Source organism: Micromys minutus (assembly GCF_963924665.1).
Source record: "Micromys minutus genome assembly, chromosome: 14".
In the NCBI taxonomy this organism is placed as follows: domain Eukaryota; kingdom Metazoa; phylum Chordata; class Mammalia; order Rodentia; family Muridae; genus Micromys; species Micromys minutus.
The window spans coordinates 36037737-36051517 of NC_137983.1; the positions used below are offsets into that span (position 1 = coordinate 36037737).

Genomic DNA, 13781 nt, shown 5'->3' on the forward strand with positions numbered 1-13781 from the left:
TTTCCAGACAGGGTTTCTCTGTGTAGTCCTGGCTGTCCTGGAACTTACTCAGTAGACCCGGTTGGCTTCAAATTCATAAAGATCTAGTAGATCTTCAAATTCATAAAGATCCACCTGCCTCTGCCTCCTAAGTGCATGTGCCACAATGGCCTGGCAGAGATAACCTTTTTAGGTGAGCCAGCATGTAGAATCTGGGAACTAAACCGAATCCTCTACAAAAGCAAGTACTCTTAAGTTTTAAAGAGACTTCCCCAACAGATGTTGACATCTGTTCTCCCAGTATGAAAAATCTTATAAAATAAGCTGGCAGCAGTACAGTTCATAATAAATTTTGTAAGACAACTGCAGTGAATTTCAAATTTTTGAAATAGTTTTCATTAAAAAAACAAAACAAAAAAACCCCTAAAACACAGAAATACTGAAGCGACTGACTGAACCAGGAATACTCAGAAGAATGGTCATCTCAAGGATACTTCTCCTTTATCTAACCAGCCTCAAGTCTCCTAACTTTAATACAAACACCTCATTTCATGGAAAGAATACAAACAAATTTTATTTCATAAAAATAAAATCATTTAAAACAGAGCAAGGAATAAAGCAATAGAGAGGTTAATAAAACATCCTCCGGGCAGCTTTCCAATACAGAACAAAAATACCATGATGAAAACCACACATGCATTCTGTACACTTGCATGTTTATAGATGGAGATTTACCATCATATAAAAATAACAAGATAGGCCAGGAGAGGCCATGTATGCCTAGAATTCCAGCACTCATGGGGCTAGCTGATCTTGAGTTGTCTGAGGTTACCCTGGGCTGCATAGACACACTATCTCAAAAAAAAGAAGAAAAAAAAAATTAGCCCGCTATATTCATCCATCAAGTGTGTCTAACTTCCATGTACTTCATATACATTTAAACTTGAAATGAGGCCAAAGCAAGAAAAAAACACAACAAACACAAGCCTGGTAATTAAAAAAAAAAAATCAAAATATTAATTATCATACATATTATCAAGTGAAAACCAACCCTGGATTAACAAAACAACCTTATGATTATACACATGAGCTCTTTTTTTGTCTGTTTAACTAGGAATTTACGCCACCAGAAGTTCCTGATTAAAATACAGAAATCTATGAAGCTGGAGCAGGACGTAAACGCGACTGGTTCCTCTCGAGGCCTACAGGTCGGACGGCTACCCACACAGTCCCTGGGCTCTCAGCGCAGCGTGACCAGCTCTTCTGAAGAGGTGGGATGAATGGCGACTGTGTTGTCGAAGTCGGCCTTGGTGGCCCCCATTTTCACTGCAACGGCAAAGCCCTGCAGCATCTCATCACAGCCAATCCCCTGCATGTGGATGCCAACCACCTGGGAGAAGACAGAAATCACGGCTGTCAGATCCTTATTGGTTACAGAGTCAGAAGGTCATAACTCAGGGGCAGAACACTCACCCGGCTGGAAGGTCTGAGGCACTGTGTCCCACCCCTAGGAACAGTAAATCCACCCGAAAATTCTCATGGTATTTCTAATCAAAGTCAGTATAAGTGAGCCCGGGAGGCCCTCTGCAGCCCTGCCTCACAGGTTCCTCAGTGTATACCAGGCATTTCTTACTCTTGCTTTCTTTCCCATGTGCTTCTCTTTGAACACAATGTCTCCCGGTCTTGCCTTGTAAGCCTAGCCTGGCCTCAAAGTCCTGATCCTCCTGCCTCAGCCTCCTGAGACCACGAGCTATACCACCATGCCTGGCTTTTTTCTCTGCTAAGAGCTAAGCCCCTTCATCATTCAAACAGCTACAGCTTTGTGCTTGCCTGGCCCGGTTAAATCTGTCCCCTACCTGCCGAACACCAGTAGTTCTGTTAAGTCACAATGTTATATATTTTGGGGACTACAAAATTATAATAATTCAATCCCTGTTTCTGTTTAAAGAGCAAGAACTCCTGAATTTTAGCTATAAGAGTCCACAGGCCAGAGTGAGCCCCTGTAGAATGTGAAGAGGAAGGGCGGGGCCCTGGCTGACTGATGTGGCAACCATAGGCACTGAAAATGGATCCGGGCAGTGGGCTGTGTTTTATTGCCACAACCCCTTCTCTGCTGTTCCGAGTCTCTGTTCCTGCCAGTCTAAGATGCTGAACTAAAAAACACAGACTGTATCCTGGGGCTTGAAGCCCATCAAATTAGATATGTACCGCAATTATTGAGAATAGAAAATGAAAATTATTACTTTAGCTAAATTTTTAAAGTACACTTTAAAAAAGATTTATTTACTTATTTTATGTATGTGAGTACATTGTCGCTGTCTTCAGACACGCTGGAAGGGGGCATAAGATCCCATTACAGATGGTTGTGAGCCACCATGTGGTTGCTGGGAATGGAACTCAGAACCTCTGGAAGAGCAGCCAGTGCTCTAACCACTGAGCCATCTCTCCAGCCCCTTAAAACACATTTGCATTCATGTTTCCTTCACCATGTGTTGTGGGGAGGGTGTAGAGACAGAACAGGAGCATGTACCGAGGGAGGGAAGGAGGAGGAGGGAGGGAGGGGTCAGGTATGTGGAGGTCAGGGGAAAACTCCTGGGAGTCAGTTCTCTCCTATGATATCAGGGGATCAGCCTCCCCACCCCCACCCCAGCACCTCTACTTGTTGGGTCATCTCATAACAATGTCACAGCTAGGTGGCATTGTCACTGGCAGCATGTGGTAAGAATCTTACAGTGGGGAGATGGAGGCACAAAGATCAGTATGTTTGGATCAGGCTATGTGGTAAGAGCCAGTTTCAAAACTCCAAGTAAACAGAAATATTTCATGTAAGTCATTTCCTTTGTACACGGCCACATTCCTCCTAAGAATTTATTTCAACTACAAGAAACAGCTTAAGAAGTTCGAGAATCCAAAATAAACCTGTTTTTTTTTTTTTTTTTTTTATTTTAAATTATAGAATAAAAACCCACTCAAATGCTGCTCAAAACTCTACTGAGAGATCACATGACACCCACTGACATGGCTACATCAAAAAAGACACTGGTGAAGAGGTCAGGGAAAATGGGAAATTTGCTGCGGAAACAAAAAATTCTTCAAAACACCAAAACCCATTTGGTTGTCCCTCAAAAGGTTACAAGAGACAGTAACTTTCAAAAAAAAAAAATGATCGACTAAATTTCCACTTATTGTTTTATTACTTTTGTCTTATATTTGAAACACATTTAAACTTTTAAAGGATATGTTTCACATCTACTTACGTGTTTGTCTGCGTCTCTGTAACTGTATGTGTGTGTGGGTGACCCCAACAGGCCAGAAGAAGGCTCCAGATCCCCTTAGAGCTACAGATACAGGTGGCTGAGAACAACATGACAAATGTGGGTGCTTGCCACAGGGCCCCCTTTCCAGGTCTTTCTGAGCTTCCTGTATCTTTTGCACCAGTGGTCAATCATCTGTATCTTTAAAATAGTCACTGTGTTTTCTTCAATGAAGCCTCACTTTTAAAAAGGAACAGAATCTCTTTCCAAACATGAGGAACACCGAAGCCCTGTAAGAGACACGGTTTCCCAGGTACCTTTTCCTCTTTGTTGGCACAAACCATCTTCATCACGCATCTCGTCTTCCTTGTGGTCACAGCGTGATACATCGGGGTAAAGGCAGTTGAGTAGATTTTCACATTGTCTTTCCCATACTTATGAACGGCTTCATCTACAGTGCACGTGAAAAAAAACATCCATCAAAAACTATCTCAGAGGGTGATGGCCAGAAATAGACCTGAGTCAAACAAACAGAAACCATCCAACCACACCAAATAAAGGGCATTCTACAAAATAAATGTCCGTGTCACATTGGACAGAGAAGAACTGGGTGTCTGATTAAATGACACCAAGCTGCCTGCAGTAAATTATGCTACACCGAATTCTGGACTGGGCGAGGCAGCTGTGTTCCAAATGATATTTGAGATGGCTGGCAAAAATTGCCCAAAGTCTAGAGTTTAAATAATACCTTATTAATTGATGTTTTCTCATCTTAAAACTATATGTAAATGAAGATCTGTGTTCTTAAAAAAAAAAAAAAAGATGTGGAGAGAGATGGCTCAGCGGTTAAGAGCACTAACTGCTCTTCCAGAGGTCCTAAGTTCAATTCCCAGCAACCACATGGTGGCTTAAGGATCTGATGCCCAGTTATACACACACACACACACACACACACACACATATATATAGATATACACATAAAATAAATAAATCTTTTTAAAAAATGTACAGTGTGGGTATAGGCAGCAAAAATGATAAAGAAAGAGTAATAAGGAGAGAGAAATCTTTGTATTCTTTTGGCAACTTTTAAGTTATTTAAGCATAAAGAGATGGGGGAAGGGAGGGGACAGAAACAGAGCTACATAGACCGTAGGAATCATCCTCTGCAAGTACTCCTGCCTAGAGATCTACAGCTGCAGACTAAAAAGGGTCTGTGTAACCCGGGAGACAGTTATTTGGGCCGATTACAGTTTAGAAAAGAAACCACAAATTACCTTCATCTTAAAAGACCTACCTTCAGTGAGCCCCACTGTCCCAATAGGGGGATGGCTGAAGACCACGGTAGGGATGTTCTCATAGTCTAATTTGGAATCTTCTTTACATTCAAAAAGTCTGTGGGCAAGTTTCCGGCCAGCAGCAATCGCGACTGCAATGATTTAAAGCCAGTGTTCATTTAATTGCTTAACACAGCAGCGCTATTCTGACCGCCTCTCACCGGTTGAGCACACCTCTGACTGAACTCTACATCAATGTTGCAGTCATACCTACTTTACATAATGAAAACTCAAAACTACTGGCTTACAAACTCAGGGCATCCTATAATGGAGAAAAGGAACACATCCTTAAATTAACTAGAAGTTAATCTCCTTAACGAGGACATTAGCTTTCCGGCAGGATAGTTACAGAACAAAGCAGTCTGGCCTGTTTTTATTCCTGTGTCTTCCTATCAAAAGGCCAAAGGCCCAAAAGCCTATCAGTTATAAATTTACTGATATAAAATTAGCAGGGTTCTTTCCCCCTAAGACAACTTTAGCTGATGTGAGGACGTTTTTTCAAAGTCTTGTCAAAGAATATAGAATTTAGGTTAGGTTAACTATTTCAAGAGATCTAACACACAGTATGGTCACTACTGTTAATAATATAAACATAAATTAGGTATGCAATCTACGGTATACTTAAAAATTGTTGACAGTTATCCAGACCTTTAATCCCAGCACCTGGGAGGCAGAAGCAGGTGGATCCTTCAGTTCGAGGCCAGCCTGGTCTAGGGTGTGAGTTCCAGGACAGCCAGAGCTACACAGAGAAACCCTGTCTTAAAAGACCATAAAAACAAACCAACCAACCAAACAAACAAAAAAACCCAAGTCAAACAAAAAAACCACCAAGAGTAGATTTTGATCATTCTTTCAATAAAAAAGCATGTGTTATGTTAAATGTTAACTAGGTTGACTAAGCTCTTCACAAACTGAAAATATGTTAAAACATCGCATTGTGTGCCACAAATATATCACAAGAGAGTGGGGCTTCCACGCTGAGGTAAGACCTTAGGACACTTGAAAAGTCTGGTGAGGTCTCACAGGATAGACCAAGAGCAGAAAATGACGTAGCAGTGAGGTGTGTCAAACATCTTGGCTATGTCCCTGAAGTGGGTTAGGTATAGGAACAAAGACAAGGACATCAGAGCTGGTGGCACCCACACTCCTCACACTAGCATGCCAACTAGACACATGGCTTCGGAAGGCCACCTATAAAAGGTCTTGTTTCTTAACACTGGGTAACTGGTACCTGACTACCCAGCATTTTATGCCGTTAGTAATATTACAAGGAAACTTCCCAATACTTTAGTTAATCACAGATTCTGTCATGTTCTGTGCTTTGGCGTTCTTGGAAACCAATCACAACAGAAGCCAGTTAGAATGGCCTTGTATGGTTAGCCACAATAAGCTTGGAGCCACACCGACCGCCAGGTGGCACTTCCTGTACCTGTGTTACCAGCTTTTATGCTTTTGTAAGCTGCCCCTAGGATGAACCCTAACATAGAAAAAACCCTGCACCAAAATAAGAGCTATTTGGAATAAGACTTCCATTTTGAGCAGGGGTCAAGTAAAGTGTAAGTTCCCAAGACCTCCCTGGAAGTGACATCCTACTTGGCAGAAAGAGACATGTATGAGGGTAACTGACATCAGGAATATCGCTATGAGAAGTTCCCTGCCACAGTTGAATACCCCAGCCAATGAGGACAAGGTAAATGTACAACAGAGACATGTTCCTAAGGAAATCCCCTATTCCTAAATCCTGACTGGCAAATTAACTTGTCACAGATGGTTGTGGATTTCAAGGCTTCAAAGAGCCATAGGACCCTGGCTCGTGGTTACAGCCAGCTCCCGAGTCCCGAGTCCTGGGGTGAATGTTCAACAAACTATCCCTGTCTGACTGAGATCAGTGTTGGTGTGGTTTATGAGAGGACTTCTGCACCCCAACATTCTTTATGAAGAGCTCAGAACTTGCTAATCATGTTGGTGGTGGTTAGTTCTCCTTGTCCACTTGACTGGATTTGGAATCAACCGGGAGACAGAGCCCTTGCTGTAACTCTGAGGACTATCCTATCCCAGAGGTTTAACTGAGGAGAGTGGGCCTGACCTGATACAGCGCCATCCCTTGGGCTGGCATCCTTGGACTGGACAGAGGGAAAGGCAGAAGCAAGCTGAACACAAACATTTGTCTCTCTCTGCTGCCTTGCCCTGCCCGCTACAATGGACTAGGGATCCAACATTCTAGAGCCAACATAAACCCTTCCTTCAGTATTTTGTGACAGCAATGAGAAAAATCAACAAATACAGCTTCCTAAGGAGCCGTGAATTTTACTCAGAAAATGTACAGATCTAGCCACCACCTCCTTCAGTGCAGTTTTGATGACAAAGAATCGAACGCGTTTAACATGGCTGCCGTGAATGGGACCGTGAAAAGCTGGGTAGGTTTGGATAACACACAGGCCTGTCTTCCTGAGAAAGGAGGAAGTATTACCTGGGGTGAGAAGTGCTCTCCCACAGACATCCCCCACAGCATAGACGCCTTTGACATTGGTGTTCTGGAACTCATCGACTAGGATATGGCCTTTTTCATCAGTCTGAATGCCCTGAAATCACAAAGGGGCACAGGTAAACACTGGGGCCTCTAGTATGGTACACCAGATCTTCCAGATGGGCACATTTCACATCTGCAGCTCCGAGACCCACAGGACCTTACAGTGACGGGTAGATCACATGGAGTTGACATGTTCCACAGCTTCCTTAGTATATAAGTCAGGGTGACTACTGAGGTGCTTTAATGAGATGAGACTGACCCAGTGGGCATGAGAAGAAATGACAGAGAAACAACAGAAAAAAGAAAAAGAGCAGGGAGGTGGTGGCTCACCCATTTAGTCCAGGTACTTGGGAAGCAGAGGCAGGGAGATGTGAGTTCGAGACCAACCTGGTCTAGAGTGAGTTCAGGACAGCCAGGGCTACACAGAGAAACCCTGTCTTGAAAAACAAAACAACAACAACAAAAAAAAAAAAAAAAAAAAAAAGAGGAGGAAGAGGAAGATGACGACGCTGGTGTTGCTTTGAAGCAGTGCTAATGTATTAAGTGCTTGCTAGTACTCGCCAGTGTGTTTTGTTCAACTTTGTACATGTTAGGGACCTTTGGGAAGAGAGAACTTCAACTAAGAAAATGTTTCCACCAAACTACCTTGTGTGCAAGCCTATAGGGCTTAGTGATTGATGTTCATGGGGCCAGCTCGCTGGGGGCGGGGCTATCCCAAGGAGGTGATGCTGCACAGTGTAGGAAAGCAAATCGGGCTGAGCAAGCCATGAGGACCAAGCCAATACACAGCTTTCCTCCAAGGCTTCTGCATCAGCTCCTGCCATCAGGTTCCTGCCCTGAGTTCTTGCTCTGACTTCTCTGGATGAAAGTCTATGAACTATAAGCTAAAAGAATCCCATCCTTCCCAGGTTGCTTTTGGTCATGGTGTTTTATCATAGCCATAGAAAGCCATCTCGGTTATCCGGAGGTCACAGCCTGAAACAGTGACCAAAGGCATTTACTTCCTTTTCAAGTTACCATCTTATCTAAGCAAAATCTGCACTCTCTTCCAAGACACACTGTTTTGCACAACCGAATGTATGTGCATTTCTGTTGAGTCTTCCCCCTCTAAGAAGTGCTAGGTTTAATTTGTAGCTTTGCAGATCTGAGAGAAATAAAGTTCCAGAGTGAGAAGGAGAGGGAGAACACCATAGCTTCTGCAGAGCAGCACAGTGCCTGACAACAGTCATTGAGTTGGAGGCCAATCTGGTCTACTCAGCCAATTATTTTTTTTTAAAGATTGATTGATTGACTGATCTATCTATCTATCTATCTATCTATCTATCTATCTATCTATTATATAAGTACACTGCAGCTGCCTTCAGACACACCAGAAGAGGGCATCATATCTCATTACAGATGGTTGTGAGCCACCATGTGGTTGCTGGGATTTGAACTCAGGACTAGAACTCTAGAAGAACAGTCAGTGCTCTTAACCACTGATGTATCTCTTCGGCCCTACTTAGCCAATTCTAAGACCAGCCATGGCTACATACATATAAAACCTGTCATATATATGTAAGTATATGTATGTATGCATGTACACACACACACAAATATAATCTCTGGAGCTGGGCTATGGCTCAACTCCATATGGTACAGCACATGCTTAGCCTGTACCAGGTCCTGGCTCTGACTCCCAGTGCCGCTGAAAGAGACAGACACATCCTTTGGACCCAGACAGACTGGGCTGAATCCCAAGCCTGTCATTCACTAGTTGTGAGATGTTACATATGTAATTATTTCACAATATATACTTGAGTTTCTATTGCAAATGAGTTCAACTTGGCCGCTAAAACACAGTAGTGAGTTGGACAGACTCCTGTGCCAGCCTGCTGAGTTATCTACTGACCCTGTTTCCTGGTTTCCTCACCCTTCGGTTACTGGCAAGACTCACTAGATGAGCGATGTGCTGTCATGACCTGACACACGGTAGTCATTCAACCTACACTCAACAGACTCATTAACCTTTAATACGATTAAGGAGCCTTCTCATGGGCTGGGAAATAAGTAGGTTGGTAGAACCCTTGTCCAGCATGTTGAAGCCTTGGGTTTGATCCCCAGTAACAGGGCATGTCTGCAATCCCAGAACTTGGGAAGCAGAAGCAGGAGTAAGAAACTCAAAGGTGAAGTTAGCAAGATAGTTCTGTAGGAAAAGAGCTCGGAAGGCAAGCAAGAAGACTGAAGTTCAAGCCCCATCGTGTATGGGGAAGCCAGGTGTGGCAGTAATCACACACAGAGCTGGGGAGGTGGGGACAAGATGATCCCTGGGGACTACTGACCACAGGCAAGCTATTTATTTGGGAAGAGACAGGCTTTCTCCAACCATGAGGTAGAGCAATGTAAGACACCAACATCAGTCTCTGGTCAGTACATGCAACACATAGATGTACACATATTTGCATGAACAGACACACACAGATTCAACACAGAAAAACAAGAACTGGAAGGGAAAGGAGGGGTGCGGTGGGTCTCATAAATTAGAACACTGTAAGTCACACATACACATAAAAACGCTACAAGGACACCATTACTTTGTTTGCCAAAAATGATTCTTCAAATTAAACAAATAAAAGAGCAGGAGGAAGAGAGCGATACTCTTCACAGAGGGCCGACTGTGTGGCTCAGTGGTAAAGGTGCTTGCTGAGAAGCCTGATGACCTGAGTTCAATACCCAGGATCCATGTGGTGGAAGGAAAGACCAAAGTTCTGCAAGGTGTTATGTGACCTGCACACAGGCACCGAGCACAGACACTCTCACAGATAAACACAAGAAAGAAATTCCAGCAAATCTGCTTGGACAGTGGACCTACAAATATTCCATCTGCACATCCAAGTTTTAACTAAGTTTTATTAAAGCCTGAAAAACAAGCCAAACCTCTTCCTAGGTATTTTATTCATTAAAATGTTGAAGGCTCCAGGCCTGGTGGCTCATGACTAGAATCCCAGCACTTGGGAAGTGGAAGCAGGGGGTCCAGAAGTTCAAGGTCATCCTCAGGTCTTTATCGAGAATGAGGCTAGCCTGAACTAAAGATCCTATCTCAAAAGACAAATGATTTCAGGCTGGACTGGTGGTACAAATCTGTAACCCTGGCCTCTAGGGAGTGAAGCAGGAAAACTGGAAGGCTAGCCTGGGCTATAGACTGAGTTCAAGGCTAGCCTAGGTAAGTTAATAAAACCATGTCTTAAAAAAAAAAAAGGAAAGGGAAGGCTAAGACCACATTCAGTAGCAGAGTACCCGGTTAGGGTATGGGAGGCCTCCAACTCCTCCAACTCAGTTCTAATCACTGCCGAAAAGAAGGGAGAGGGAAGAGAGGAATGGGAATTTGTGGTAGTGCATATCCACTAACCCCCAACATTTATAAGTCTTCTAGAAGGAAGCCAGTGAGAAAATGGCTGCTTGATCTGGATCAGATCCCTCCGATCTAACAAGACACCTGGCCGGGGGTGAGGACACTAGAAAGGAGAAGTATCCAAAGCAAGTGCTTCATGACACAGAACAAGGCGGGTATTGCAAATGGTCACAGCACTATCAAGAGACCAAAGACCACCCAGGACAGACCAAGCCTCATGAATTACTTAACTGATAAGCTTACCAGTTTATTTAGATTCAGGCCCTTAGAATTTGGGTCCCGTCCAATGGCCCAGAGCAGGCAGTCAACATCTGGAATCATGGTCGTGGTGGGTTTCCTACCAGGAACCGCAGTAACTACATGGAGTTCCAAGCCCGATGGTGTCTTTTTTACTTCCTTAACCTATTAAAAAAAATGTGGTAAGTATGAGGGGGAGGGGGGAGAAGATAGTATCAAAGCAAGAGAAAACTGAATTTTCCCCTTCAGTATTGGAGACTGAACCTAGGAATCCATGCTAGACAAGCATTCAACCACTGAGCTAGACCCCCACCCTCTTTTTACTTATTTTGGGACAGGATCTCACTGATGACATAAGCTGGCCTTAAACTTACTCTATAGTTCAGATGTGCCTTAAATTCATGATCCTCCTGTCTCAGCCTACAGAGTAGCTAGGAGTTTAGACCTAAGCCACCAGGGATATAATAAAGCGAGATTTTTGTATGTTCTGTTTCGTTTTGAAATAGAATTTCTATCTGTATTCCAGACTGACCTCAAAACTGCATCTTTTTTTTTTTTTTTTTTTTTTGCCCCAGACTCCTAAGTGCTGGGATTACAAGCTTGGGCCATTATACCCAGTTAGACTTTTTAATACTTACTTATAGCTTGAACAGGTATTTCATCTTAGCCAAAGGCCACAGACACTAAACTCCCCAGGCCTGTTTCCTTGATTGTCTGATTCTTCCAGTGGCTGGGGATGCAGGTTTACATTATGTGATGGTTTAAGTGAGAATGGCCCCCAGAGGGGCCTGACCTTGGCCCCAACCTGAACCCACAGGAATAAAGCTACCGAATAGCAAGTTGCTGAGGCAAAGGATGGGATGAAAAATAACACAATGCTTGGATAAGGAAGTCTGTGTGAGCTAATGGTCCATTTCAGCTAGCTTATGTGTTCTATCTGCAGGGAGAACATGGAACAATATCAGCCAAAAAACATCACACAGGGGTCAAGGTCAGCAGGGGGCTAATCAAGTCACAGACAGAGCACACAGCGGCTTTGGGACCGATACTCTCTGTGAGGGTGAAGATTTGGGTTCCCAGCATCTGAAGTCACACTCCCCCAAGGCCCTGGCTTTAGGCCATTACTGGCCATGTCAAGCACATTTTGCATGTTAAGACAAGAATTGTGCACCTTTTCCATACAGCAGGGCCTCAGGAAAAGCCTGAAGTTGAAGCACCCAACATGCTCCCTAGTTGGTGGAAATGCTTCGGAAAGGATCTGGTGTGGCCTTGTTAGAGGGGGTGTGTCCCTGGGAATGGACTTTGGGTTTTCAAAAGCTCAAGCCAGGCCCATCAGTAGGTTGGTCAGTCTGTCGGTCACTCTGTCTGTCTGTCTCTCTGCCTGCTGCTTGTGGATAAGATGTACTCTTGTTAACTACGGCTCCAGCACATGCCTGCCTGCCTACCTGCTGCCATGACCTCATAACTGTGGTCAGGAACTTACCCCCTGAAACTGTTAAGTAAGCCCCCAATTAATTAAATGGTTTCTTTTATAAGTTGGTCCTCGTATGTCTTCACAACAACAGAACAGTAACTAAGCCAGCACAGAAATGCTACAGAATTAAATATATGTGTTGTTTGCTTATTTATTTATTTATTTCTGGGGCTGGAGAAGTGGTCAGAGGACCTGAGTTTGGTTCCAAGCGTGCTGAGAAGCTCCCACCTCTAAAGAAACCCAATACCTCTGGCCTCCCCTCCAAAGATACCTGTACTCGTATGTGTGTGTGTGTGTGTGTGTGTGTGTATGTGTTTTGATTTCATGTATGTCTTGTGCACACCATCTGTGTGCCATGCCCACAGAAAAGGGCATCCTACCCCCTGGAACTGAAGTTACAGTCGGCTGTGAGATGCTATTCCCATACAACCCAAGTGCATCCTGAATACTTCAAACCAACTTCAGGTTGCTTATCATGTCAAGCACATGTAAATGCCATGTAATAGTTGTTTGTTAGTCTGTATTATGTAGACATGTAAAGAAGAATAAATAAAAGGAAACCTGTATATGTCAGTAGAGATACCCCTTTATTTCAAATCTTTACAGTCCAGCTGTAGATGGGTACTCAGAGGTAGAGACCATCTGTACAGGTACCTAGCTCATCACTTAATGAAGGTCTCCAAAGTGATGCTGATGGAAACCCCTTCATTTCTGCGTCCTCGAAGCACAGACTGTTGCTCTGCTCGATACAGGCTATGCCGAGAGGGTAGCACAGAGCTCTACAAAACAATCTACTGAAAATAAGTAATTTCCCGAGGAAGAAAATACATCATAATGCTTGGTTAAACTTAATAAGATAGATAAAATACTTTTTTTTTTTTTGGATTGGCAACCAGTTTATTGATGTAATTTACAAGCGTGTGAGGGGTTAGTTACAGGAGCATGGGTAACTCAAAGGTGTTGTTGGAATTTACAATCCTAATAATAAACACAGCCCAGATATTTTATTTGTAAGCCGTATGTCTAGATTTGGAAGATCTAGTGATATACTAACTTATTCCCCAGCTATAAGGCCCCTTGTTACTTGCTGTTTGTCCTGCCCATGCCATTCTAGTCCATGTCAATTCTTCCCCCACTTCTCCTTTCTCTCTCTCCCTACAACCCCCACTTCAGACCTCCAGTCCCATCTTTCGCCCTTTATTGTCCAATCAAAAGCTCTAGATCTTTATTGATAAGTTAAATTGGGAAAAGGTATGTGATGGTATGCTCCTTCTAGGCAACCACACTGTGAGAAATCAATATTTAGCATTAGAATACCAGTAGAATCAGGCCAACCCATTATACAAAGGCAACCACATCACTGAAAAGCCTACCGCAGTATTTGTGATAACATAAGAAAGCCATATCCTCTCTGACTATTTTGTCTATGTTTTCAATGTTGTCTTCAGCCCCCGAGATTCTCTCTTGCATCTCTTGTAGTCTGTTGGAAATGCTTGCATCTGTGACTCCTGGTTTCTTTTTTAGGTTTTCCACTTCCAGGGATGTCTCTTTTAGTGTTTTCTTTATTGTGTCCATTTCTGTT

The 13781-nt window shown here is 43.3% G+C and overlaps 1 protein-coding gene across 1 annotated transcript in view; it reads right to left on the reverse strand.

The window, feature by feature from the left end:
* Positions 1–537: 537 nt before the first annotated feature.
* The window catches only part of GSR (glutathione-disulfide reductase), a 42297-nt gene continuing 29053 nt past the window's right edge, over positions 538–13781 (reverse strand). The window contains exons 9-13 of the mRNA XM_080928779.1: positions 10732–10890; positions 7038–7149; positions 4528–4659; positions 3551–3684; positions 538–1369 (exon numbers count right to left, since the gene is read on the reverse strand). Coding sequence (XP_080784905.1) covers positions 1220–1369; positions 3551–3684; positions 4528–4659; positions 7038–7149; positions 10732–10890 — 687 coding nt within the window. The 3' untranslated portion in view covers positions 538–1219. The remainder of the gene's footprint in view (positions 1370–3550; positions 3685–4527; positions 4660–7037; positions 7150–10731; positions 10891–13781) is intronic.